General features: G+C 54.3%; 2 protein-coding genes across 3 annotated transcripts in view; both read left to right on the top strand.

The window, feature by feature from the left end:
- Positions 1-2,585, top strand: part of Isoc2 (isochorismatase domain containing 2) — an 11,230-nt gene extending 8,645 nt beyond the window's left edge. The window contains exon 6 of the mRNA XM_040733882.1: positions 2,176-2,585. Within this exon, the coding sequence (XP_040589816.1) occupies positions 2,176-2,271 (96 nt within the window). The 3' untranslated portion in view covers positions 2,272-2,585. The remainder of the gene's footprint in view (positions 1-2,175) is intronic.
- A 178-nt stretch (positions 2,586-2,763) lies between these two features.
- Positions 2,764-24,470, top strand: Shisa7 (shisa family member 7). Of its 2 annotated transcripts, XM_040733880.1 has the most exons (7): positions 2,764-2,949; positions 11,600-12,320; positions 15,266-15,420; positions 17,859-17,909; positions 18,991-19,140; positions 19,498-22,924; positions 24,357-24,470. In XM_040733880.1, the coding sequence occupies exons 2-6, from the start codon at positions 11,641-11,643 to the stop codon at positions 20,133-20,135; spliced, it is 1,674 nt and encodes a 557-aa protein (XP_040589814.1). In that variant the 5' UTR covers positions 2,764-2,949; positions 11,600-11,640; the 3' UTR covers positions 20,136-22,924; positions 24,357-24,470. The 2 variants fall into 2 exon arrangements, with proteins under 2 accessions (XP_040589814.1, XP_040589815.1); XM_040733881.1 differs by lacking the exons at positions 17,859-17,909; positions 24,357-24,470 and having other exon boundaries at positions 19,498-22,312.
- The last annotated feature ends 2,635 nt before the right edge of the window (positions 24,471-27,105 follow it).

Genomic DNA, 27,105 nt, shown 5'->3' with positions numbered 1-27,105 from the left:
TCGCACGCCTTTAATCCCAGCACTCGGGAGGCAGAGGCAGGCGGATCTCTGTGAGTTCGAGACCAGCCTGGACTACCAAGTGAGTTCCAGGACAGCCTCCAAAGCTACAGAGAAACCCTGTCTCGAAAAAAAAAACAACAACAAAAAAAAAGTTTCTTGTTCTGCCTGGTCCCGAAGCCGTTTAGTCCCAAATAAACACACAGAGGCTTTTATTAGTTATAAACTGTTTAGCCGATGGCTCAGGCTTCTTACTGGCTAGCTCTCTCACTATATGTATGTATGTATACATATATTTTAAAATTTAAATTAGAAACAATCATATTTTACATGTCATTCCCAGTTCCTTCTCCATCCCATCCTCCCATGCCCCCCCCGCCCCCCCACCATCCCACCCTCCATCCACTCCCCAGACAGGGTGAGGCCTTCCATGGGGGATCATCAAATTCTGTCACGTCATTTGGGGCAGGGCCTAGGCCCTCCCCTGTGTATCTGGGCTGAGAAAGTATCCCTCCATGGGGAATGGTCTCCCAAAGTCCATTTGTGCACTAGGGATAAATAGTGGTTCCACTGCCAGAGGCCCCATGCTAGCTCTCTTGTTAAGAGAAGCTTTTTCTTTGCTAGCCGCTTTGGTTTATCCCCCGCCAGCCGCCTGGCCTCTGCTGCTTTGTAGTCCCGAAATAAACACACAGGACGATGTATTAATTATGAAGCTGTTGGCCTTGCTTGTTTCTTACTGGCTAGCTCTGACTTAAGTAATTACCCCATAATTGTTAATCTAAGTATGTTTCTTACCGGAGAATGGTTCCGGGCTTCCTACCCCCATGGCGTTACATGTTGACTCTCTTGTGTTTCTCCTTCCCAGAATCCTCCTGGACTCCTAGCCCCACCTATCTAGATTCCTATTGGCCAGCAGTAATTTATTGACATATACACAGGACTTCCCCAACACTCTCTCTCAATTATTAACCCATTTCTATTATCTCCACATGGTCTTGACTTACTGGAAAATGCCCCTGATGTCCTATCTTCCTACATGGCGTCTCTGTGGTGGCTAACCCTCTGTGTTCTCTCCCCAGAATTCTCCTCGTCTGGTAGCCCCGCCTATACTTCCTGCCTGGCTACTGGTCTATCAGGGTTTTATTCATCAACCAATAAAAGAAACATATATTACCAGTTTACAGAAGGACATCCCCATCAAGGAGAGGGAGACAGGAGCCATGTCTTAGGAACATTTCCGGGTTTAGCAGAGGCCCAGGCACTGTGGCGCCTAAGGGCGGTCTGTGGATGTTGTTGCTATAGAGTAGCTGTCTAACATCCACAAGGCTCTAGATTCTATTCCAGCAACACCACTATCAGCAAGAAATGAAGAAAGCCCACATGGGGAGTGTTTCCCTAATCCGTAGAGCCCAAGAGTGCATAGAATAGGAGTCAGCTCCCTCTTAGGGAAGCCTCCATGCGTGCTTTGGGGTTTATCTTCTTCCTTACAGAAGACCCCAGAGGCTCCTGGGGCTGCAGGCAAGAGAACAAACACCTCTCTTTGCTCCTAAAAATCTACTTTAAGATATCTTAATAAACTTCAACTATGCTTCATTTAAAAGAAGAATGGGAGTTGGCCACCATCGGATTGTATGTAAATATCTGCGTGTCCTGGAACAGAAGAGAGGCCAACCTTCACCCATGCTCCAATCAGTAGTGGGACTTAAGTAGGAAGAGGCGGTGGACATGCAGGATTTGCGGTTTTCTGGGTTTAGTTTCCTGGAGATAAACTTGGCTGAACTTGCTGATTGACGATAGTGCGGCTGGTTGCTCCTGCTCAACCCAGAGGGACTTGTGTGGATAAGTTGAGAGTCTGGGCCTGTGTGGGAGCTGAGGGCTTAAAGGAATGACGGGGACGATGAGAATAGTGAAGAAGAGGGATATGTTGGCAAAAGACCTCAAAGTCGACACATCCACGCTCCGTTGTCCAAGGCAGCGGAGCAGGCCAACGTGGGGTTGGGGTGTAGCTCAACCAGGCAAGTGCGAGGAAGAGGCCACCAAGGGAACTCTTAAGTGGTTGACTGGAGAAGTGATGCTGACAGAATAATAAGGGAGATGAAGAGTTGCTCCCCAGATTCGGCATCATGGAGATGGGGGCGGGTGGATGGTTCTTGACTTCTTAACCTCCTCTGCCTGTAGATCCAGAAGATCATTAAGGAGCCAGTCCCAGACATCGGGCTGCTAAGCTTCTTCCAAGGCAAGAACAACCCCCTGTTGCTGGACTCCAGGCCCTGACTTGAAGGATGGACCCATCCACCCTCCTTGTCACCCAGGCGTTGATGGATGCCTTTTCCTTCATCCATGGATCCCAAGAGTGGTGCAGTCCGCCAGGAGGACCGCCCCCGTGGGAGAGGAGGCGTGGTTCTGTCTTCCTATTGGGCATCTGGTCCCGGAAATGCAAATGAGACTCCCGATGCCGGGTGGGAATTGGCTGAGGGAAAGGTGGGGGCGTGGCTGGGCCCCGGGCCACTTCATGGAGCGGGAAAAGGAGGGGGAAGGAATGTCACAACTGGGACCCGGTCTCAGAGAATAAACATTGATGTGGCTGAGGACCGAACCATTGTTGGGTTCGGGAGGCATCACAGGGGCTACAGGGGTCTTGTGGGAGGGAGAAAGCGGGGTCTCCTGCAAGTCGGGTGGGGGAGGCGCCTCTTCTGAGCTCCAAGCCGGCGCCGAGACGCAGGCGAGGGCTGGCGGCGGCCACATCTGCACTGGGGCCGGTGCGCATCTGCACGAGAAAGAGCTGCCGCCGGCCAGGGTCCCCGCCACGCTGCCTGCCGCCCCCACCCCCATCGGCGCGCGCGCGCGCGCCCAGCCCCGCTGGCTGGCAGACACGCGCTCGCGCTGCCTCCCTTGGCTGGCCCCCACGCTGCCACCCCCGACTCCCCGAGGGTCCCGCATCCAGAAAGTGAGGTGAGCGCATCCGTACCTGGTGAGGAGGGGGAAACTGAGGCACGGGGGAGATGGGGGGGCATAGGGAGGCAAGGACGAGTGTATGAATGGATGGATAGATGGCATGGACAGTTGCTGCTCAGTGGTTCGTACTCGCCCGAGACGCAGGATTCTGCAGCCCCTAAGAGATCAGACGAGTGTTGAAACTCTGCAGACGCCCCCCCCTCCCCGCTTCAACCTCCACCGCGTCAAACCCTCACTCAAGATTCGCAGACTCCTTCTCCAGCCTTGGGAGCCCTCAGCGGCATCCTGTGTCCACCAGGGATGCACGGACCAGTCGGATCCCATTGACAATCAGACTCACCCCACCACCACCGCGGATCCTGGCAGCCCAGCCCCCTCCCAAAAGGCCTGGCACCAGTCACCCAGCCCAGCATACCCTCCCCGGGGACCTCGGAGTCCCAGTCATCCTCCGGAGCCCTTTGGGACACAGGCGTCGGAGCCCCGGCCCCCGCCTTCCGGATCCAGGTGTCCCCTCCGCACACCCAGCCCGAAGCCTGCGTCTCGAGGCCGCGCTCGCGTCGCCATGGCAACGGGAGTCTATTTTGCGCCGGGAACACACAGCTCCCTCCGCAGCGCCCCCCACCCACCCCGCTTAAGAGTGAGGGGCTCAAAGGTCGGGGTGGGGGGGACAATGCCGTAGCGAGGATCAGACACTTAGAAGAGACAGAAGCCCCGGGAGGACGTGCGGAGACCGAGAGCCCCCGACAGAGGAACTGGGTGTGGAGACTACAGAGAAGATACAGAGCCAGGCGGGGGAGGCTGGGGACCGAGGCCCCAGACAGAGATGCGGGACAGAGCCCCAGGCAGACGCAGAGACGCAGAGGGACAGGGGCAGGGACCCGACGGCAGAGTCGGGTTAGAGAGAGAGAGAAAACAGCCCGCTGCATGGAGGCAGGGGTCCTGAAGGGACAGAGTCCCTAGGCAGGGACCCCAGACATCCCAGACTGAGTAACGCCGCCTGCGATGCTGGGGGGAAGCATCCGCTTTATCCTCTGGCAAAAATTTGGGGGATCTTTCCAGGTAGCCAGGACCCGCTTCTCTTCCCTCCCTCTGCTGCTTCTACAGGTCTCGCCTGCTTTTCAAATTCCTACCCTAAACTGACTTTCGAATCCCTGAGATTCCTAGGAAGCCGCTCCGCCGGCTGTCTAACCCGGGGCCTGATCCGCCTTCTCCCTAACACCTCCGCAGCTGCCACCTGCGGACCCTACTCAGGCCATTTGAGAGGTTCTGGTCCTCACTGCGTGTGCCCTCCCCATCTCTGAGTCTCACTTCTCGCACTCTCTCTTACCCCGCCCCCACCCCGCCCTGCTGAGGGCCTCTTAGCCTCCCTCTCTGAGTCTCCCACACTCTCTCTTTCTCCGTCTACTTCCCATCACTGTCCACCCTTCCGGTACCACCTCCGGCGGGGTTCTGTCTCTCTCCTGGCTGGCTGTCTCTGTAGGTCCTCCTCTGCGCTTCTGCGTTCCCCCCTCTCTCTGGGTTCTCTTCCTCTGTCCCTCTCTCGCCTCTCAGGCGCCCTCACCAACCTCCCCCACCACCCCCACCTGCTGCTGTCTCTGCAGGGACCCTCAGGAGGCACGCTGACCCGCCCAGCCCAGCCCACTTCGGCCATCCTAGTCAAGATTCTCCACCCCCAGCTGGCAGGGATGGGATAGGACTTGTTGGGGGCTTCCTCTCCCCGGCCTGGCTCCCTTTCTCCATTTGTGTGTCTCTCAAGTCCTACACTGGATTTGAGAGCCACCGCAAGGTGCACCAGCAGAAAGAGCGGGGGTTCCGGGCCTCCCTTCCGACCCATCCCCTCTGGCTGTGGAGGAGGACGTTGACTTGTGAGTGAGAGCTAGAGGTTGGGGGCGGTCTAGGGCTGGGGGCGGAGCAGGGCATGGGGCGGGGATGGAGGCGCCGCAGGAGTTCTCACAAGCCAGTTGCAGATTCTGCACAGCTGGGCCAGAGTGTGCTTGCACCTATAAAGCTTCATGAAGGAGCTAGGATGAGTGTGGACGTCTGCCTGCCCGCCCGCCCGCCCGCTCGCCCGCCCGCCCGCCTGCCCGCCCGCCCCAGTACAGGGAGCTGATCTTGGGTCGTACTGTCTCTAGTATGCCTTGGCATCTGAGTCTTCGGCACTGGCCAAAGTGTGCGCAAGTGTTTGTATGTCCATGTAGAGGGATGTGTGTGTGTGTGTGTGTGTGTGTGTGTGTGCGCGCGCGTGCACACACACACTCCCACACATGCTCTGGAAGGATGACACCGAGTGTCCTTGCTCTTGGAGCAGCGCTCAGGTATCCTGTGGTCATCAGTTCTGTGCTGAGCCTGAGCAGTGTTGTGTGAGGGCAGCCGAGAACCATTCCCCTTGTCTCCGGTGTCTGCACTGGCTGCTGCATCTGCAGATGCTTGTCCTCCGTCAACTCACAGCCTCTGAGCAAGGCAGACAGCTGCCTTCCGCCCCATCAGCCCAGATGGCTTTCATCCTTCCAGCCAGATTGCCACTGTACACGTCAGTACCCAAGGAACGAAGGAACCTATATGGTTGCGGCTGCTACTCTCTAGGCGCCTGCCCTCCCTTCTCTAAGTTGGGGTAAAGCCATCTAGACTAGGACCTGGAGACCCAGGTTCACAGCCTAGCCCCAAATTCGGACACAGTGGGAGTTAGCCAACCCATGGGACCTCTGGGTGGTGGCAGGTGGGGTGGAAGGGATATGGACACCCGCTTCTCATACCCGCTTCAACATGTCCCGAGATGTCAGTGTGCTCCCAGGCATCCACCTGCATCAGACACTGATTCTGAGTGCTGCAGAGAGACAGTGAGGATGTAGCTCAAATCATCTGCCTCCGTGGACCTTCTAGTCCAGGCGTGAAAGGTGCCATGTGCATCCTGTGATAAATGCACGAGAGTTCTGAAAGACAGTGAGGGCGGACTAAGGACGTCCACGAATGTCCGAGTAAGACAATAGCAAATATTTATTTAGAGAGCACCCACACACTGAAGGAAAAGCACCTGCTCGGTCTTCTGCTTTGGAGGTGCAGGATACTGCAATCCGGGATGATGATGATCAGGTCTCAGCCCAACACCCCAAGCAAGATAGAGAGCGACCCCCCCCTTCCTTATAAGGGATCATGTCCACACACCGAAGCCACACCCATAGACCCCGAAACTATTGGTGAAAATGAATTCCCACTACAAGACAGCCAGCAGGACAGGGAACACCAGCGGGGGGGGGGGGGTCTGGGGCTGCTGATATGGTAGGTGCTGAGGGCAGGGCGGCTGCCAAGCTGAGATCTGCCAGGCAAGGCAGCAGCCAGTGCTGAGGAAGCAGAGGCTTCTTGAGCCCGACCCTAGAATGGCCTAGAGAAATGGTTCTCAACCGGTGGGTCTCAACCACTTTGGGTTCGCAAGGGTCGCCTAAGAGCATTGGAGAACACGGGTACTTGCGTACAATTCATAACAGTAGCAGAATTACAGCCATGGAGTAGCCATGGAAATAATTGTGTGGTTGGGGTCACCACAACATGAGGAACTGTACTAAAGGGGTCGTGGCTCTAGGAAGGCTGAGAACCCTGGCCTAGGGGAAAAGGAAAGGGTGGGGTCTTCAGGTAGAGGGAGAGAAGAAGCAAGACTTGGTCTGAACAAGGAAGCTGTTGATGGCATCTGCCCATTTTTCCTTGTTTGGTTGATTGGTTTGGTTTTGGATTTCGGTTTTTCAAGACAAGGTTTCTCTGTATAACTGGTCTGGCTATCCTGGAACTCATTCTGTAAACCAGGCTGGCCTCGAACTCACAGAGATCCGCCTGCCTCTGCCTCCCAAGTGCTGGGATTAAAGGTGTGCGCCACCACCACTCAGCCTTTGTTTATTTTTAAAGACAGGGTCTGCTGTAGTCACAGTTCTTGAACTTGGATATGTAGCTAAGGATGACTTTGAACCGTGACCCGCCCCCTGCCCCTACCTCACAAGCGCTGGGATCAGAAGCAGGACCCACCATTGCCTGCCTCCATTTTTAAAAGAATTATTATGGTAAGATGTGGTTGGATGTGGTGGTGCACGCCTTTAATACCAGCGCTTGAAGGCAGAGGCAGGTGGAGATCTCCACGAATCCAAACCAACCTGATCTACATATTAAGTTCCAAGCCAGCCAAGGGTATCGATAGTGAGACACTGTCTCAAAAAAGCAAAACAAAACACAAAAATGCTAAGAAAAAAAATGATGGGAACAGATGTAGATCCCCACAGCCAAACACCAGGCAGACCTTCTGGAATCCAGTGGAGGTGTCAGGTGGGGGTGGGGGGATTATGGGAGCCAGAGGGGGTCAAGGACACCACAAGAAAACCCACAGAATCAACCAACCTGGGCTCACTGGGGCTCACAGAGACTGAACCGCTGTCCCGAGAGTTTAGGTGGGACTGACCTAGGCCCTCTGTACATATGTTACAGTTGTGTAACGTGGTCCCCTTGTGGGGCTCCTAGCAGTGAGAGCAGGGGCTGTCTCTGACTGTGTTCCCTGCTTTGGGGACCCTTTCCTCCAACTGGGTTGCCTCACTAGGAGAGGCGGTGCCTAGTCTCACAGCAACTTGACATTCCACTGGCTGACTGATATCCATGGGAGGCCCTCCATTTTCTGAGAAGAAACAATGGAGGAGTGGGTGAGGGAAGAAACACAGGAGGATTGTGGGAGGGACGGAGAGGAGAGGAGAGACGGAAGGGAAACTGATCAGACTAGGCAAAAGAGTTTAATTAATTAATTAAAATCAGAAAACACATAAAATTTACATTTAGCCCCTGTAAAATGTACAGCTCAGTCATGTCTGGAACATTCCCTCCGTCATGTGATGATCTCTGCTATTTAATTCCAGAACATTCTCTTTTATCTTAATACAGAGTGCGTGTGTGTGTGTGTGTGTGTGTGTGTGTGTGCGCGCGCGCGCATGCGTGTGTGCACAAGCACAAGCACCGTGGTTCACATACAGAAGCCAGAGAACAGATTTGGGGTGTCCGTTTTTCACCTTCTACCTATCTGGAACCCAGAGGACCCAATCAAGGCTGTCAGGTTTACCCACCCCGCCATCTTGCCTGCTCCAGTTCCAGAACATCCTCATCTCTCCAAAAGGAAACCCTCTAGGCACGAAGTCCCCCCTCCCATGCCCTTCCTCTCAGCTACAGGATATAAGTAATAAACAGGATTTCTATCTGCACGGGTTTGACTGTTGTGAGCGTTTCATACAAGTGAGCACATACACTGTGTAATGTTTTGTGTCTGGCTACTTTCGCTTAGCACAACGTCCTCAAGATTCATCTATGCCGAAGCATTCGTAGTTACCAGGGTGACTCCTCTAAAAGGCTGAGTAATAGTATACTGTATGGATGTACCACATTTGTTCATCCAGTCATCTGTTTCCCTGAGTCAATTCCGCTTTCTGTCTAATTTGCATAGCGGTACTGTGTGTTCTGATAAAGCGCGTGGGGAACCCTAAGTAGGGGACCTTGTGTGGATTCCATGGCAGGTGAGGTTGACCAAGACAGGGACAAACATGCCAGGCAGAGGCAGACAGAGAGAGGACAGAAGAGGGAGACAGGGAAAGTCCTGTCTGCCCCGGGAGAACAGCGGGAAAGATAGCGTAAGTGGACGGGGGTCTTTCTTTTAAAGGGGTCCTTTGCACCTGGGCTGACGAGGGTACCGCCTGAGTCCGTTCTGCCAAGCGACAGGGGCAGGCCAGCATAATGCCTGCATCCTATACTATGGACTTTGATGCGTGCCTTTTGTAGGCTCGTATGCATTTAGTTCTTAGGGGGTAAACACAGAGGAAGTGGACCTGCTGGTTCCTATGGTAACTTACGATTTATTTGGGTGTGGCATGTGGGGTGAAACCCTCAGCCTCCAGCATGCTATGTCCTTGCTCTACCACAGACCGAGCCACAGGCCCAGCTCTCTTTTTGAGTCAGACTCTTGCTAACCTGGATGGGTCAGCCTTGAGTTCACTATTTACCTGGGCGGGTTTTGAACTCACAAGCTTCCTGCCTCAGCATCCCAAGCAGACTGGACGGCCACCAGATCTGTCTGTTTAAAATTTTTATTCGTCACCAAATTCTTCAACCACGGTAGCCATGCCATTTCTTTTTTGTTTGCTTGTTTTGTTTTTTTGTTTTTGGAGACAGGGTTTCTCTGTGGCTTTGGAGTCTGTCCTGGATCTAGCTCTTGTAGACCAGGCTGGTCTTGAACTCACAGAGATCCGCCTGCCTCTGCCTCCCGAGTGCTGGGACTAAAGGTGTGTGACGCCAACGCCTGTCTAAGCCATGCCATTTCTAGAGCACTCTTTAAACACCCAATGTGAGAGCTCCCAGTAAGCAGTGAAATTTTGCAGGCTGGAGTTCAGAGAAGAGAGGTCTAGCCTAAGACTAAAAGGTTAAGTTGAAGGCTAAGTAAGGGTGGTCATGCACTCAGGAGGCAGAGGCAGGAGGATTGGAATTTTGATGTTAGCCTGAGTTACATAGTGAGTTTGAGGCCAGCGAGGGCTCCATGAACTTTTTTTTTTATAATAAAACCAAACAAAAAGGGAGCATAGGAAGGTGGGGGGGAGTGGATGGAAGGAGTGGAGGGGGGGAGGGAGAAAGGAGGAAGGGATGGATGGAAAGAGAGAGGGAGAGAGAGGGAGAAAATGCATTCATGCACCCTTAATCCCAACACTAGGGAAGCTGAGGCAGGAGAATCATTCATTGGTTTAAAGCTAGCCTGGGCAACGTGGTGAGTTAAAGGACAGGCTGAATTAGAGTGAGACTCTGTGAGAGAAAAACAAGTGGAATCCAGAACAGTAGTGGCGCACGCCTTTAATCCCGGATCTCTAAGTTTGAGCACAGCCTGGTCTACAGAGTGAGTTCCAGGACAGCCAGGGCTACACAGAGAAACCTTGGAAAACAAAAAAGTTGAGACTCCATGTCATAAGAGTGCTAAATCTTGGGGAAACCCAGCACCCAAAAACCATCTCCCTTCCCAGCCTTCTAGCACTTTGACACACACACACACACACGTGCGCAGCACATGTGCAGCACATGTGCACACACACAAGCAGGCTCACACACAGGCACGCACGCTCGCACAGTGGACAGAACAAAGTATAAAATCACCTAATGATTTTTAGTTAAATACCTCCCAACCCCCTTCCTTCCTCTTTTGCTGTTTTAGCTCCCTAAGCTCTGTCACTTCCCAGTGTCTCTCCTCAGCAGTCTGAAGCGCATGTGACAATTCTGTCTCGCATCTCCCTCTTCTCTCTAGAGGGTTGAAACCTTAGACCCACAGGAATCTGTAGGCTTGCTTTCTTAATTCAAGGCTGCATTCTTGATGCTCCTGACAGCTCCGGGAGGGTGGTCAGGACCTTCAGGCATGGATCCAAGGATTGTCTGCAGACGGAGACCCGGTCCCATGCACTGGGCACAGCCTTTGCTCTGAGCCTAGGAAGGAAGCGCCTGGACAGCTGGTCTCCCTGAAGTTTGTCGAGATGCCGTTCGAGAAGAGGGGGAGACTCTGAGGAGAACCACCCAGAACCTGCTGCCTGCAGCCCCCGCTCTGAGAGGCTTATCCCGCTTGGGGGGGGGCTCCACTCTCCCGGCTCCCTGCCAGACTGTCTCTACACCCCCGTATCTTCTCCTGCCCACCCTGGCCTGTTCCTGACCTGACTGGACCGTCGCCATGGAGATAACTAGACCTGCCTTTCTGACCCACCTCCCCAATCCCATTTCCCTTCTCATCACCCCCACGTCAAATATGTTTCTTCCAAAACTGTGAACAGCAGTGATACTTTTGTATACGAAATCATGTGCATGCACGTGCATATGTGCGTGCATGTGTGCGTGCGTGCATGTGTGCCTGCATGTGTGTGTGTGAAGAGGTAGGGCATGTCTGCAAAATTGAGAAGCAAATAGCCATGAATCAGTAGTTCCTAACTATGCTGTGTCCCCATCACCAAGATACCTTTCCTTTGTGGGTTAGTTAGTTAGTTTGTCTCCCTATGTATCTTTGGCCGGCCCGGAACTCAATTATATAGCTCAGATTGGTCTCAAACTTCAATCCTCCTGCCTCCCGCCTCCAGAGTGCTGTATCAGTGTCCCTGCCCCCATGTCGAGAGCGAGCAAGGCTTGGCTCGGGCTTAACTCTCAACTAATTTTCATATTCTCTCTCTCTCTCTCTCTCTCTCTCTCTCTCTCTCTCTCTCTCTCTCTCTCTCTCTCTCTCTCTCTCTCTCTCTCTCTCTCCCTCTCCCTCTCCCTCCTCCCTCCTCGCTTCTCCTGCCTCCTCTACTACCCTGCTGCCCCACACCTTCTCTTTCCTGTCCCTCCCTCCTTCCTTCCCTCTCTCCTGTTTCCCTCCCTTATTCCTTTGCCTCCTTCCTGGATTCCGCGGGTCCCTGGCTGCGACTCGCCCCCCCTCCCACACATCTTCCTCAACTCCCACCTCCGCCTTCTGCCTTCACACCTTCCTTCTCCGTCAAGTCCTCCCTTCTTGATAACTTCTGCACGCCCCCCCCGTCCCCTCCGACCTTTCTTTCCTCCCGCTGCGCATCCCCCGTCGCCCTTCCCCCCATCCCCCCCGCCTTGCTCCCTTTGCCCTCCCCTCCCATCCCTGCAGCTCGGCTCCTGGATCCGCAGCCTGGCGTCCCGGTGCGCACCATGCGGACCCTGCTGCTGCTCGGGACCGTCGCGTTGCTGGCCTCCGCCGCCGGCCCAGCCAGGGCGCGCCCATCCAACGACACGAGCGCAGTGGCCCCGGGCCCGCTGCCTGCGCTCCTCGCGCACCTGCGGCGCCTAACCGGGGCTCTGGCGGGCGGCGGGAGCGCGGCGGGCACCGGTGCCAACGCCACCAAGACCAGCTCCGCGGGTGGCGCGGGCGCAGCGGCACGGGCGCCCCCTCCGGCCGAGCTCTGCCACGGCTACTACGATGTCATGGGCCAGTACGACGCCACCTTCAACTGCAGCACCGGCTCCTACCGCTTCTGCTGCGGCACCTGCCACTACCGCTTTTGCTGCGAGCACCGCCACATGCGCCTGGCTCAGGCCTCCTGCTCCAACTACGACACGCCACGCTGGGCTACCACGCCTCCTCCTCTAGCCGGAGGCGCCGGGGGCGCTGGGGGTGCGGGAGGGGGTCCCGGGCCGGGCCAGGCAGGGTGGCTGGAAGGGGGCCGGGCCGGGGGCGCTGGGGGACGTGGAGGCGAGGGTCCCGGGGGCAGCACCGCCTACGTGGTGTGCGGAGTCATCAGCTTCGCCCTGGCGGTGGGCGTCGGTGCCAAAGTGGCCTTCAGCAAGGCGTCGCGTGCGCCCAGGGCGCACCGGGAGATCAACGTGCCCAGGTAGGTGCGCGGTGGGGCTTGGAGGGGCAGGAGGGAGCCTGGAGCTGGGGCTTTGAGAGGCCAAGCAATCTGATGGAGGCGGCGCCGTGATGCTGGGCGGGGAAGCAACCGGTTAATGGGCAGGGTTTACACAGTGAGAGGTCCAGGAACCGGCCTGGGGGCGGGGCTTGCTCGGTGGAAGGCGGGGCCTGTTGGGGCGTGGCTACAAGGGTGGGTGGAGTCGGGCCTAGCTGAAGAGAAGAATTGGGATGGGCGAGGCCATTCATTCAGTATTTCTTTAAAAACTTTCTGTGGAGCAGGACCCGGGGAACACAAGCACTGCCCTTCTGGATAAGCCTGTGTCCCAAGCCCAAGAATTCTGTTTGTGAGCTATGTGGCGTGGGGCCTCTGTGCCTCGGTTTCCTCGAATAGACAACAGGACTGAGAACCGACCTCCGTTTATTCGGATTCTAGAGATTAACTGAGCTGATTCATGCAGAGTCCTAGCTGACTAAGTCCTCATTAAATATTTGTGGCAGCAGCCGGGCAGTGGTGGCGCACGCCTTTAATCTCAGCACTCTGGAGGCAGAGGCAGGCGGATCTCTGTGAGTTCGATGCCAGCCTGGTCTACAGAGTTAGTTTCAAGGCAGCCAAGGCTACACAGAGAAACCCTGTCTCAAAACAAACAACAACAACAACAACAAAAAAAGTGTTAGGGGAAGGAATGTTGGTTTGGGGGAGGGATGGGTTTGCTGAAGATCAGCAAGAGTCTGTCTGAGCGGGACCCAGAAGGAATTAGAGATAGAGTCGGGCAGCTACTGTGTGAAGATCATTCTGGGCAGAAGGAACATTCCAGAGGTGTGTCTTGGGGTGTGTGTGTGTGTGTATGTGTCTGTGTGTGTGTCTGTGTGTGTCTGTGTCTGTGTGTATGTGTGTGTGTCTGTGTGTGTCTTTGTGTCTGTGTCTCTGTGTGTGTATGTGTACGTGTGTCTGTATGTGTCTGTGTGTGTTTATGTGTGTGTATGTCTGTGTGTGTGTGTCTGTGTGTGTATGTGTATGTGTGTCTGTGTCTGTCTGTGTGTATGTGTATGTGTGTCTGTGTCTGTGTGTGTCTGTGTCTGTGTGTGTGTCTGTGTGTGTGTGTATGTCTGTGTGTATGTCTGTGTGTGTCTGTGTGTGTGTGTGTCTGTCTGTGTGTGTGTGTCTGTGTGTGTCTGTGTGTGTGTATGTGTGTCTGTGTCTGTCTGTGTGCGTCTGTGTGTGTGTGTCTGTGTGTGTGTCTGTGTCTGTGTGTGTCTGTGTGTGTGTGTATCTGTGTGTGTGTGGGGGGACTGGGACAAGGACGGAAGGTGAAGCCGCAGACCAGGAGAAAGTGACTTCCAGGCTGATGGACAATGTATGGTGGAAGTCTACTTTGGAGAATTACAGAGAAGAGAAAGTTCCAAAAGTTTGAGATCCGCCTAAGTGAATTAGCAGGGCACCTTTTTTTTTTTTTTAATGGTTTTTGGGGACATGGTTTCTCTGTATTGTTTGGAGCCTGTCCTGGCTCTCACTGTATAGACCAGACCAGCCTCGAACTCAGAGATCCGCCTGCCTCTGCCTCTGGGAGTGCTGGGATTAAAGGCGTGTGCCACCAACGCCTGGCGAGTAGGGCATCTTTTATTGCAACCAGGAAGGGCGCCCAAGAGACAACAATAGGTCTAAGTTCCCGGTGGGTGGGGCAAGGCCACACAGGAAAATGTGGGCTGACGACAGAAGGAGTTCTTGAAGGGATATGTCAGGCAGGAAATATGGCCGAGGAAGGCTGACATTAGAAGGTGCCTAGCCAGTGCCTCCATGGGTACTGAGCTTACATATGGTGCACAGACATGCATGCAGGCTACTAAAATAAACACATAAAAAAGAAGGTGCCTAGCCAAAGATGAACATCTCTGCTGTAACTTATGAAAAAGCGATGCAGCCGGGCGTTGGTGGCGCACGCCTTTAATCCCAGCACTCGGGAGGCAGAGGCAGGTGGATCTCTATGAGTTCGAGGCCAGCCTGGTCTACAAGAGCTAGTTCCAGGAAAGCCTCCAAAACAATACAGAGAAACCCTGTCTCGAAAAAAACAAAACAAAAAAAAAAAACAAAACAAAAAAACAAAACCAAAAAAAGAAAAGAAAAGCGATGCGGCAGCCTTTAATCCCAGCACTCAGGAGGCAGAGGCAGGCGGATCTCTGTGAGTTCAAGACCAGCCTGGTCTACAGAGCGAGTTTCAGGACAGCCTCCAAAGCTACAGAGAATACCTGTTCCAACAAAAAAACAAAAACAAAAATAAAACAGTGATGCATGAAAGATGCTATGTGACAGGGTTCAAGCAGAGGATTTTTTTTTTTAATTAGGGAAAGGGATCATAAAAAGGGGAAAGGAATAAAGGGAGACCAGCCTCCAGAGACAGGAGCAGGAGGAGAGAGGAGAAAGGAAAGAGGGGGAGAGAGTGAGGGAGAGAGGCCCGGGGGAACAGAGGGAGAGAAAGAAAGGGAGAAGGATGGAGGTGGGCGGGGCCCTTTTAAAAGGGAACATAGTTAATGTGCACAGGCGGTGCTCTTAGTGGCTGCAGCTGAGGGTGTGTCCTTTCAGAACCCCAAGGACATGCCAGTGCAGATGCCTGGATACTAACATCTCCGCACTGCAGATTCCGTAAAGAATAGCATAGGAAGCCGGGCAGCTGAGGTGGTGGTGGTGGTGTGCACCTTTAATCCCAGCACTGACTGGGGAGGCTGAGGGAGGCGGAACTCTGTGAGTTCGAGTGCAGCCTGGTCTACAAAGCTAGTTTCAGGACAACTAGGGCTGTTACACGGAGGAAACCCTATGTCAGAAAAACAAAAACAAACAAAAAGAGCATAAGGGGTGGGGGGAGAGGTCTGGGCCTTCCTTGTCTCCCGCCCCAGTTCCCGACCACCCATCCACGTATCTACCACTTTCAGAGCTCTGGTGGACATTCTGAGGCATCAAGCAGGACCCGCAGCCCGCCCGGACCGGGCTCGAAGCAGTTCTCTGACCCCAGGGCTAGGAGGCCCAGAGAGCGGGCCCCCCAGGACGCCCAAGAACCTTTACAACACCATGAAGTCCTCCAACCTCGGTGAGTGCCAGCGACGGAGGCAGCCTCATCTCTGGCTCTGCGCTCCCCCATGTGACTCTCCGGTCCCACTCCAGTCTCCACCATCAGTCTTGGACCTTTCGTCTCTCCCTTCATAACCCATCCCACTCATCCTGAGAAAATTCCCAGAGGCCACAATGGACAAGAAAACTCCCGCTCTTGTTGGCGGCAGGAAATGGGGGAGGGCGGTGAGAGGGTGGCGGTGTGGGCTTTTCCCAGGGAGAGGAGTAACTGGGGTTGCAGGAACTCTGGGGTGGCTGGAGCAGAGCATGGGCCCGAGACCACAAACGTCCTGGAGTCCTAGACTTGTCCGGTGCCAGGCTGAGCTGAGGTACAGGGCTCTGAAATCACTGGGCAGCCACTGAGGTGTTTCGAGCAGGAAGCTACACAGCTAGAGGTTGTAGCACAAAGCTGTTGCCTCAGGATTCTGAGTGGAGGCAGAGGCTGGAGGACCAGCGGGGGGGGGGGGCGGGGGTTAAATAGCAAGATCCTGTCTCAGCAAACCAAGGGGTAGGATGCAGCTCGGGGGTAGAATGGACCAATAGGAGCTGGCGATGGAACCCGTGGGTAGGCCACTCGCCCAGCATCCCACACGGAGGGACCTGGGGATGTGGTTCAGTGGTAGGGTGTTTACCTAGCACACATAGGGCTCTGGCTTCCGTCTCCAACCTGGAAAAATGTAAAAAGGAAGTCAGGCCTGGTGACGCACGCTTTTGATCTCAGCACTCGGGTGGCAAAAGAAGGCGGATCTCTGTGAGTTCAAGGCCAGCCAGGGTTACTCAGTGACCATAAATAAATAAATATATATATATATATATATATATATATATATATATATATATATATATATATATATTTGTGTGTACATACATATACATATGACCCTAAAATATATACCAGATAGATAGATAAAGAACTATGTTCTGGACACTGTAACCCATGTTAAGGGAAGAGATTCTGGAAGCTGGGGTTATAGCCCGTGTAATAATAGAAGAGGGTCTGAGCTGGGTCAGGGGTGAAGGGAGGAGATGACTTTTTTTTTTTTTTGAGACAGCAGTGTCTCTCCTTGTAGCCCTGGCTGTTCTGGAATTTTCTCTGTACCAGGCTGGCCTCTAACTCAGAGATCTTCCTGCCTCTACCTCCCAAGAACTGGGATCAAAGGCGAGCACCACCACTGTCCTGGTGGGAGGAGATGATTTTCAATAGTAATAACAAGGGGATATTTTTGCTTTTTGTTTTCTTTGTTTGTTTTGTTCTGTTTTTTGAGACAGGGTTTCTCTGTATTATTTGGAGGCTATCCTGGAACTCGCTGTGTAGACCAGGCTGGCCTCGAACTCATGGAGATCCCCCTGCCTCTACCTCCCGAGTGCTGGGATTAAAGGCGTGCGCCACCAACGCCCGGCTGACATTTTTGTTTTCGTTTTCAGATAAAGTCTCATGTACTAGGCGGGGCTTCAAACTCCCTATATAGCTGAACTTGTTTTGGGGTTTTTTTGGTGGCTTTTTTTTATTATTATTTTGTTTTGTTAGAGTTTTTCTGTGTAGCTTTGGAACCTGTCCTGGAACTCGCACTTGTAGACCAAGCTGGCCTCGAACTCACAGAGATCCACCTGCCTCTGCCTCCCCGAGTGCTGGGATTAAGGGTGTGCGCCACCCCCTCCCCCCAACCCCTAGCAGGAAGTTTCTGATCCTCCTTCCAAGTCTTTCAAGTGCTAGGATTAGATGCTCGAGTCACAGCATCAGGCTGTGCCATAGGCTACCTGGAACTCCTGTAGCCTGGGCTGGCCCTGAATTCATGACGGTTCTTCTGCTTCAGCCTCCTATGTGCCGGGGCTGCAGTCGTGAGCCACTCTGGGAAGCCTCAAGCTAGATCTTGAAGGAGGTGTCATTCTCCAGGCAAAGAGGGGGAGGAAGAGATTCAAGGCATTGAGGCCAGCATTACAGAATGTGCAAAAGCCCTGTGGCAAGCCTCAGACCCCACCCCACGGCCCACTTCCCCTCTGGGACTTGGTGAACCGTGGAAGGCATCTGAGTGCCAGGGCGACAGCCGCTGTGGGTCTTCCCGCCTTAATGTGGCCTGGGAAGATGGTAAACAGGCTTATCTGACAGCAAGTGCCTGTCAAGGCAGCGATGTGGAGTGGGGGGGGGCACCAGGCCTGAGTGGAGAGAGGAAAAGGGGTGGCATGGAGTTCTGACCTGGATATTGGGGTGAATATGGACGAGGGACATCTCACTCCCCAGCCATGACCCTGAGCCCGCATCCTCTGTTTCCTCGATGGGAGTACTGGTCGACCTGCGGGGCTCTAATGACGGGGGTGGGAGCTGTACTGAACTGGGAGCCAGAAGTGACACACTTCCGGGTAGGAGTGCCAGCTGGGATGGCGATGACAGTGACGTCACCTACCTTCTCGGTCCCTCAGATAACCTGCACTACAACGTCAACAGCCCCAAGCACCGTGCTGCCACACTGGGTACGCAGAGGGCCGAGGCGCCCTGGGAGTCGGGGTCCTTCAAGCCCTCACTGTGGGCAGCCCCAGCCTGGTGCTGGGTGGAGCCCCAGTAAGAGCCCCTGTGAGCCGCTGCTCACGTGGGGCTGGCCACAACCAAGGCAGCTGCAGTGTCCTCGAGAGGACACCGGAAGTGGTGATCTCCTTCCTGTCAAGTTTTGGGAAGATGCGTGGAATGCATCCCCAGCTGGGGCCAGGAATCAGTGGGTGCTGACAAATGCCAGCGGTCCCCAATCTGGAATGTGATATCCTCAACCACAACCCTGTCTGTGGTGGGAAAGGAGGAGCTCCTAAAGGTTGGGGCTTTTGCTGGTTAGAACCCCAGATCTCTCGCCTCCCAAGCCCTAGACCTCTGAAGGAGGAAGGCTGGAGACCGAAATCTCGGGTCCGAGGGAGGATGGTTAGAACATGGACACCCCCCCCCGTTTGAGAGAGGAGGCTGGGAGCTGAAATCCCAGATCTAAGGGAGGAGAGGGTTGGAATGAGGACTCCAGTCTGAATGAAGAAGAGGGCAGGGTGGAGGGGTGGACTCCTGGGTCTAAGGGACTAAGGAAGGAGGGTAAGACCTGAATTCCTCTGTCTGAAGTGGGTGGGATGGAATCTAGACCTTTGGGCTTGAGGGAGGAGAGCTAGGATCTGAACTTCTGGGTCTGAGGGAGGAGGGTTGGGCTATGGGTCCCTGGGTCTGAGGGAGGAGGGCTGGGCTATGGGTCCCTGGGTCTGAGAGAGGAGGGCTGGGCTATGGTTCTCTGGGTCTAAAGGAGGGGTCTGGACTCTGGGATCCTGGGTCTGAGGGAGGAGGGCTGGACTCAGGGACCTGGGTCTGAGGGACGAGGGCTGGACTCTGGGATCCTGGGCCCGAGGGAGGAGGGCTGGACTCTGGGATCCTGGGCCCGAGGGAGGAGGGCTGGACTCTGGGATTCTGGGTCCGAGGGAGGAGGGCTGGGCTCTGGGATCCTGGATCTGAGGGACAAGGGCTGGACTCTGGGATCCTGGGTCTGAGGGAGGAGGGCTGCACTAACCAGGTCTTCCCCCTGCCACACAGACTGGCGAGCCATGCCGCCACCCAGCCCCAACCTGCACTATTCCACACTGTCCTGCTCTCGATCCTTCCACAACCTCTCGCATCTTCCCCCATCCTATGAGGCTGCTGTGAAATCAGAACTGAATCGCTACTCGTCTCTCAAGAGATTGGGTGAGCCTGATGAAGGGGAACTCAGCCAATGGCTTGCCATGAGGGGGGGGTCAGTTCCTCAGTCGGCAGTCGGGGTGGTAGGGAGCTCAAAAGATTCCAGTCTTCCACCGGGCATTGGTGGCGCACGCCTTTAATCCCAGCACTAGGGAGGCAGAGGCAGGCGGATCTCTGTGAATTCGAGACCAGCCTGGTCTACAAGAGCTAGTTCCAGGACAGCCTCCAAAGCCACAGAGAAACCCTGTCTCGAAAAACAAACAAACAAACAACAAAAACACCTCCTGGGTGCTGCCCTGGTGGAGCGCGGATTGGAAGACTCCAGGTTGTCAAAGGATCTTCTTTCTCTCTTTTCTCCTCCAGCTGAGAAAGATCTGGACGAAGCCTACCTGAAGCGCAGACATCTGGAGATGCCCCGTGGGACCCTGCCTTTGCATGCACTCCGGCGGCCTGGCACTGGAGGCGGCTACCGCATGGATGGCTGGGGTGGTCCCGAGGAGCTGGGCCTGGCACCGGCACCCAACCCCCGGCGGGTTATGTCCCAGGAGCACCTGCTGGGTGATGGCCGAGCTTCCCGCTATGAGTTCACACTGCCTCGAGCCCGTCTGGTGTCTCAGGAGCACCTGCTGCTGTCCTCGCCGGAGGCCCTTCGCCAGAGTCGAGAGCACCTGCTGTCACCCCCGCGAAGCCCAGCACTGCCCCCGGATCCCACCACCCGGGCCAGCCTGGCTGCCTCACACTCCAACCTGCTGCTGGGGCCCGGGGGCCCCCCCACACCGCTGCACGGGCTGCCTCCGTCGGGCCTGCATGCCCACCATCACCATGCCCTTCACGGCTCCCCTCAGCCAGCCTGGATGTCCGATGCAGGTGGGGGCGGGGGCACACTGGCCCGCAGGCCACCCTTCCAGCGCCAGGGCACCCTGGAGCAACTTCAGTTCATTCCCGGCCACCACCTGCCACAGCACCTGCGCACTGCCAGCAAGAACGAAGTGACTGTCTGAGGCCCGGATGGAGCGCTGGGGGCTGTGGCTTCTGCGGCCCCCTCCTCCCGGCCCAGATCTCCATCACAGGCTTACCATACACACCAAGGGTCGACGGGGCCCTTGGATCGGAGACCATGCCTCCTTTTGGGATGTCGCAGTAGATGAGATCTCTCTTCCTACTTTGTCACTGTTTGAACCAAGGCCTCCTTCCCATGATGTCATCACAGAGGAAGAGGCCTGTACATGAGGTCATCGCTGGCAAATATGTCTGTGCTGTCTGATGCCGTCGCAGGGACTAAACCTCCTTCCGATGAGGTCACCACAGAGGAAGAGGCCTGCCCGTGAGGTCATCACTAGAGGCTGTGTCCATTTTGCATGACATCGCCACAGATACTCCTTTCCTGTGATGTCACCACAGACAATGCCTTGTCCCATCCCGTCATCCCTAGAAGCAAAGATTTCTTCCTGCGATGTCACCAGAGAGACAGTTCTCGCACGCCTTGATGTCACCCTGATCGCCAGGGCCTCTTAAAATTGTCATCACAGGAAAAATAAAACGTTTCTCTGCTATGGAGAAGACGCCTCCATCCCATAATGCCATGACTACAGACGAAGCCATTTCCCTGGGACACATTGCAGGGGACCATGCCCGGCCATCTGTGTCCTCACTAAAGATTAGGCCTCCTTTCCACAACGTTGTCACAGGATGTTGCCTCCTTCCTGTGACGCCATCACCAGAATGGGTGCCTTACCCGACGGCGCCATCACAGGGACTGTGCCTCTTCACTCGATGTCATTACCAGACATGGCCACCTGTTCCGGGGACCTCTACGGGATGAGACCCTTCTGGGGGTGACCACCAGTTACCATGCCCTTGGAAACGACACCGGGAGACACCTCTACTGCTCTGCCCTGTTGTGAGAAAGTCGGGCATTATCCCAGCCCCAGACCATTCCGGAAGATGCCAGGGGAAGTAGCCTTACATGAGGTGTAATATGAGGTTGTCAGCACTGGGGATGCCAAGACAAGATCTTTCTACGGGAGGCTGGTGATGATGCCCTCCATTGTTTGGACATCGTCGTAAAGGGTTTCCTTCTCAGAGGCACCCCCCACTCCAGATGACCGCCAGTAGTGATTATGTCATCAGAGCCCTTGTCTCGCTTCCCTATAACTTAGCTCCATGGCTTCTTCCCACGACCCCAGGGACATGGCCAACATGATGTCTACCATTGCCTGCCTCTAAAGGAAGGTTGGGCCTGTGTGGTGAGTCCTTGGGGATGACCACCCATGGATGAGCTTCAGCTCCAAGGAGGCCACTTTGATCCATGAGGCTTCTAAAATCCTGGGACTCATAGGTGGGCCAAAGACTGGCATCACGTCTTTCTGCCATATCTAAAGACATCAACTCTGTTGACAGAGCTCCCATCTCCTGACAAAGGGGGAGGGTTGGGGTGTATGTGTTGCTGATTGTTGCCAATGACATCACCAATGCTACCCAGTGTCCTCCTTTCATGATGGCATAGCAGTTGGGGTCCAGTGTTAACCATGTCATTTCCCAGGATTCCAGAAGACTCACCTCAACTAGCATATCGTTGCCTACCAGGAATTACCACCACTAACTGTGTCACCATTGCGTCCCAAGATTCCTCACAACCATGGTGTCATCACATACCATGTCATCATCATCTCCCATGACCTATCATGATGTGCCAGCATCTACACAAACATGTTCTCATCACCTCCCAGAATCCATCGCAACATGCTTACCTCATCGTCTCCCAGGATCCATCCCCACAAACACACAGTCTTCTTCGTCTTACAGGATCCATCAGAATCAATCCCCACCATGCTGTCCTCACCTCCCAGGAGCCACTACAACCATGGTGTTCCTGTCTCCCCAACTGTGCCGTGACCAATGATGTCCTTACCTTCCAATACCCATTATGCCTTGTGGTGGCACTCTCTAAGAGGACTTGGTGGCCCTGGCAGTGCCAGTGTTTCTCAGAATTCCTTATAATGGCAGGGTTGTCATCTCCCGGGATCACTTTAACCATGTCTTCATGTCTCAGTAGCCACCAGAGCTATGATGTCACCACCTCATGAAATCCACGGTGGTGTCCCTGGATTCATGCAACCATTCTCCGTCACACCTGGATCCATTTAATAGTATCACAATTACAGTCTACAAGAGCCCACGAGAGTCGTAGCGTCATCACCTGCCAGGCCGCATGTCAGCCCTGTCCCATCTCGATTCATCAGGATTTACCGTAACCATGGTGCCGTCACCTCCAATCAGCCATAGCAGCCAATGGTGTCTTCATCTCCCAGGCCCCGCTTTAACCCCGGTGTCTCCATGACCTAGGCTTCCCTGAGATCCAGTGATGTCATTACCCTTGGGGTCCACCATAGCCATGGTGTCGTCACCCCCCCAGAACCCACGTTAAAACGATGTGTCATCGTCACCCGGATCTCTGCATCCTCATCTTCCGGGACCCATGGCACGTGTGTGCCGTCTGTCGGGATCCACCGTCTTAGGGTCCAAATGGGGTGAGAGGCTGTGTTTCAGTTGTCCTCTGGGGTCTCGTGGCATTTACAGTTCCTCCCTTCAGGGGAACCAGCACAACAGGCCATCTCCCACTCCCTCCAACGGACTAGCGCGGAGCCAGCTGCCTCCCTCCGATAATGACACACGTGCACGCACGCACGTGTGCACACACACTCCGACCCCTGATGACGTCACTGCCTCCCTCCTGATCCGGACAGACACCTGGGTCGGCTTCCCCGACTTCCTCGGCCTTTGCCCACTGGTGAGTGCAGCCAAACTCTTCCTTGTATCACCACTGTCCAGTCACCCGGCCATCTGATCGGTGACAGGGTCAACCCGTGACCCCTCCACAGCAGTAGCAGAGGCAGGGGGCTCCCCAGTGCTTGGACGGCATCACTACCCCACCCCCACCTAATCCCTGTTACCTGGACCCGCCCCATGGGGATCAGAACTCGCTAGCTTGGGCCAAACCCTCTTCAGAGACTCTTGGCCTGCGGGAAGTTGCCACAGCTGATAAACCACTTACTGGCCAGTTCCTGGGTGGGCGTAGCCGAGAGCAATGGCCGCTGCCAAGGCCAAGAAGGGTGCTCCTTCACCCCTCTCCCTAACATACTAGGGAGTACCCAGGGGCTTCAGGGAGTCCCTGACAGCCAGTGCACAATTTGACCCCTCCCCCACACAGGTCTCTGTACATATAGCCATGTTTCAGGCGGGCGGCCATCCCCCACTCTTAAAGGGCTACATGGCCCCCTCCCAGCCCCCAAGGCGAGGAGGGGGCCTCTCCTCCCTCCTCTGGGCCGCCCTCCCCCTCTCACACCCTCTCTCCCCGCCAAATATTGGCCTCTGTGTTCATCCCTTCTCGCCAAGAGCCTGGGTGGGATCCACGGTGCCAGGGTGTCACCATTGAGGAAAGTAGGAGGTTACCACCAGTCCTCCCAAACTCCAGCGCCAGGTTTTCAGTCTCCCGGCTAATAGACGGTCCGTGGGCTCCCCATCCTTTCGAGGGCCTCCCCTCGAGCGAGCAGTGAGCGAGCGAGCGAGCGCGCTTAACACCCCCACGGAACACACAGCTTTCCTCGCCCCCAGCTTCGGCGGGGATGGGGAGCTTTCAGCTCCTCTCTCTCTCTCTCTCTCTCTCTCTCTCTCTCTCTCTCTCTCTCTCTCTCTCTCTCTCTCTCTCTCTCTCTCTCTCTCTCTCTCTCTCCTCCCTCCCTCCTTCTCCTCCCCCCTCCCTCTCCTTCCCTCTCCCTCCCTCCCTCTCTTCCCCCCCTCTCCCTCTCTCTTCCTCTCTCTCCCTCCCTCTCTCTCCTTCCCTCTCTTCCTCTCTCTCTTTCTCTCTCTCTCTGTCTCCCTCCCTCCCTCCCTCTCTCTCCTTCCCCCTCTTCCCCCTCCCTCCCCCAGCCTCCACCCTCCATTCATCTGCCCGACCCTGGAGCTTTGACCTATTATCTCAATAAAGCCATAGTGGGACGAGGTCTTGAGGGTGGGCAAGCAGGCGCTGCTCACACACACACACCCCCACTACCACCACAACGCTTCCAAAGCTGGGACCCGGCTGTCCCTCTGCTCCCCAGTACACACCAACACCCGGGGCAGGGCGCGCCCTGCCTCGAAGGAAAGCGTCTCCCCTTCTGACCGGGGGCTTGCAGAGGGGAGCACCAGAGGACCCTCCCCTCCCCCTCTCTTCCTTCCAGTGCTGGACCCGCCTTCAACTTCCTGGTGAGGACAGCAAGAAGAGCGGGCACCTGGTGCGGGGTGTAGGGTGGGGGTGTTTTTGGTTTTGGAATAAACAGCTGGTTTTTTCCTGATCCGCGCAGTCTGCAGGGTTTCTTCTCGCTCGTTCACTGGGGAATTGGGGGCCTCCCCCCCCCAACACGTGTAGTGGATAAGAGTATAGATCTGGCCAAACGCATACTGACACGTGTCAAGGGAGGAACTTGTAAAGATGTTCCCAGAAAGCCCCTTGCCTTGGGACCCATGAAGCTGAAGAGTCAGGAAAAGGTCGTCTTAATGTGCTTTTTACTTCTTGGTTTTGCTTTGTTTCTTTTTTTTTATTATATATATATGATATGCATGTAATTAAAATATATACAGTGTAAAACATGTAAAAAATATAAAAGTATATAGTACATATGGTTATATATATAGCACCATATATATGTGTGTATATGTATATGTATATATATATATATATGTTGTTATTTATGGAATAAGGGCCGGCACAATGGACGGAGCACAAGCCATGGAGAGCATATTAACCATATTTGTTATAGCGAGACTGAAAGGGTGGAGACACACATGAGAGAGAGGGAGAGGAAGATGAGAGCGAAGAGAGGATGAGATGGGAGAGAGAGAGAGATGAGGAGAATGATGAGAAGCCTAAGCGGGCAGGGCTCAGTCCTTTAAAGGGGTCCTTTGCACCTGGGGGCAGACTGGTTCTCAGGGAACTCTGGGCTGGCCAGAGTGCTGCCTGAGTGAATTCTGCCAGGTAACAGGGCGTAATGCCTGAACCCATATATATGAGTGTCTTGCCTGCATGAATATCTGTGTGCCACATGCCTGCCTGGTGCCCTCAGAGTTCAGAAGAGGATGTAAGGTCCTCTGGAACTAGAGCTATAGATAGTTGTGAGCCACCATGTGGGTGCTTGATGTCAAACTTGGTCCTCTGCAAGATCAACTAGTGCTCTGAACACTCTGTCTCTCCAACTCCTTCAGTGTTTAATACTTTGTTTACCTACACTGTGTGTGTGTGTGTGTGTGTGTGTGTGTCTGGCCCTGCGTATGTAGTAGTAAGGGTTGGATGTAGGACCTCATGCATGCTAAACAGGTTTTGTACCAATGAGCCTTATTTCCAGCCTTTATTTTTCTTTAAATTTTTTTTTGGACCAGGCAGAGGTGGCACACACCTTTAATCTCAGCCCTTGAGAAATAGAGACAGGCAGATATCCGAGTTTGAGCCCAGCCTGGTTTACAAAGCAAGTTCCAGGACAGCCAGGGCTACACAGAGAAACCCTGTCTTAAAATGAAACAAACAACAACAAATAAATAAATAAACGCAATATTTTTAATTTTAAGCCAGGCCGTTACTAAGTTGCCAGGCTGGCTTTGAACTTGCTCTATAGCCCAAGCAGACCTTGAGCTTTCATCCACCGTTATCGATGGCAGGGCTGCCACCAACATGTCTTCTGAGGATGCTATTCAAAGCCGGAGTGGGAAGGTATGTTCCTTTGAAGTGCCTGTTCGTCTGAAAAGCGGCAAGCATTTCCCCTGCCATTGTTTCCCCCTCATTCAAGGCACTGAATTATGTTCTGATTGGCTTCTCTTGCTGTGATAAGCACCAGCTTGGGGAGGAAAGGGTTTGTTTCCGCTTCAAACTTCCAATTCCGCTTCAAACTTCCAAGTTCATTACTGAGGCAAGACAGGGAAGGAGCTCGGGGACAGGAAGAAAAGCAGGTGCCATGGAGGAATACTGCTTCCTGCCTGCGGTTCATTCAGTCTTCATTCTTGTTTGTTTATTTGTTTGTTTTTGAAGATAGGGTTTCTCTGTGTTGTTTTTTAGAGCCTGTCCTGGAACTCGCTCTGTAGACCAGGCTGGCCTCGAACTCCCAGAGATCCGCCTGCCTCTGCCTCCCGAGTGCTGGGATTAAAGGTGTGCGCCACCAACGCCCGGCGACTTGTTTATTTTTTTAAAGATTGATTATTTGTTATGCATAGTGTTCTGCCTGCGTGTATCCTTGCAGGCCGGAAGAGGGCACCAGATCTCATTACAGATGGTTGTGAGCCACTCAGGACCTCTGGAAGAGCAGTCAGTGCTCTTAACCTCTGAGCCATCTCTGAGCCGTTATTTATTTGTTTTAGATTTGTTTATTTTTTTATGTGGTGTATTTCCTGCATGTATGTCTGTGTAGAGACGCCAGAGCCCCTGGAACTGGAGTTACAGACAGTTGTGAGCTGTCCTGTGGGTGCTGGGAATTGAACCCAGGTCCTCTGGAAGAGCAGCCACTGCTCTTAACCGCTGAGCCATCTCTCCACCCCCCTTTTTATTTACCTATTTATTTGTGGTGTGTGTGTGTGTGCGCGCGCATGTGTACGCTTGTGCACGAGTGTGTAGCGAAATCACACGTGCAGGTCAGGCGAACGACGGATCAGACACTGATTTTAAGGAAGCTCTCCTTGGCTTAGTGTCTGCCTCTGCAGTGCAAGCTTTGTACTAGCTCGTCAGTCACCGTGGAAGGAAAGTTGGAGGGAGAAAGAACAGGAGTAGAGACGGGCTTGGGCATTGTAGTGTGTAGCTCAGATCAAAAGGGCGGGGCCAAGACGAGTATGGCCCCCGCCTTTAATTTCAGTCCTTATGAAGCAGATGTGGAAAGACCAGGGGTTCAACACCAGCCTATGCTACATGAGACCCCGTCTCAATAACATGTAATAAAGTCGGCTGGGAAC

The sequence above is a fragment of the Mesocricetus auratus genome, unplaced genomic scaffold (assembly GCF_017639785.1).
Source record: "Mesocricetus auratus isolate SY011 unplaced genomic scaffold, BCM_Maur_2.0 Super-Scaffold_100037, whole genome shotgun sequence".
NCBI lineage: Eukaryota > Metazoa > Chordata > Mammalia > Rodentia > Cricetidae > Mesocricetus > Mesocricetus auratus.
This window is presented reverse-complemented; position numbering and strand designations above follow the sequence as displayed.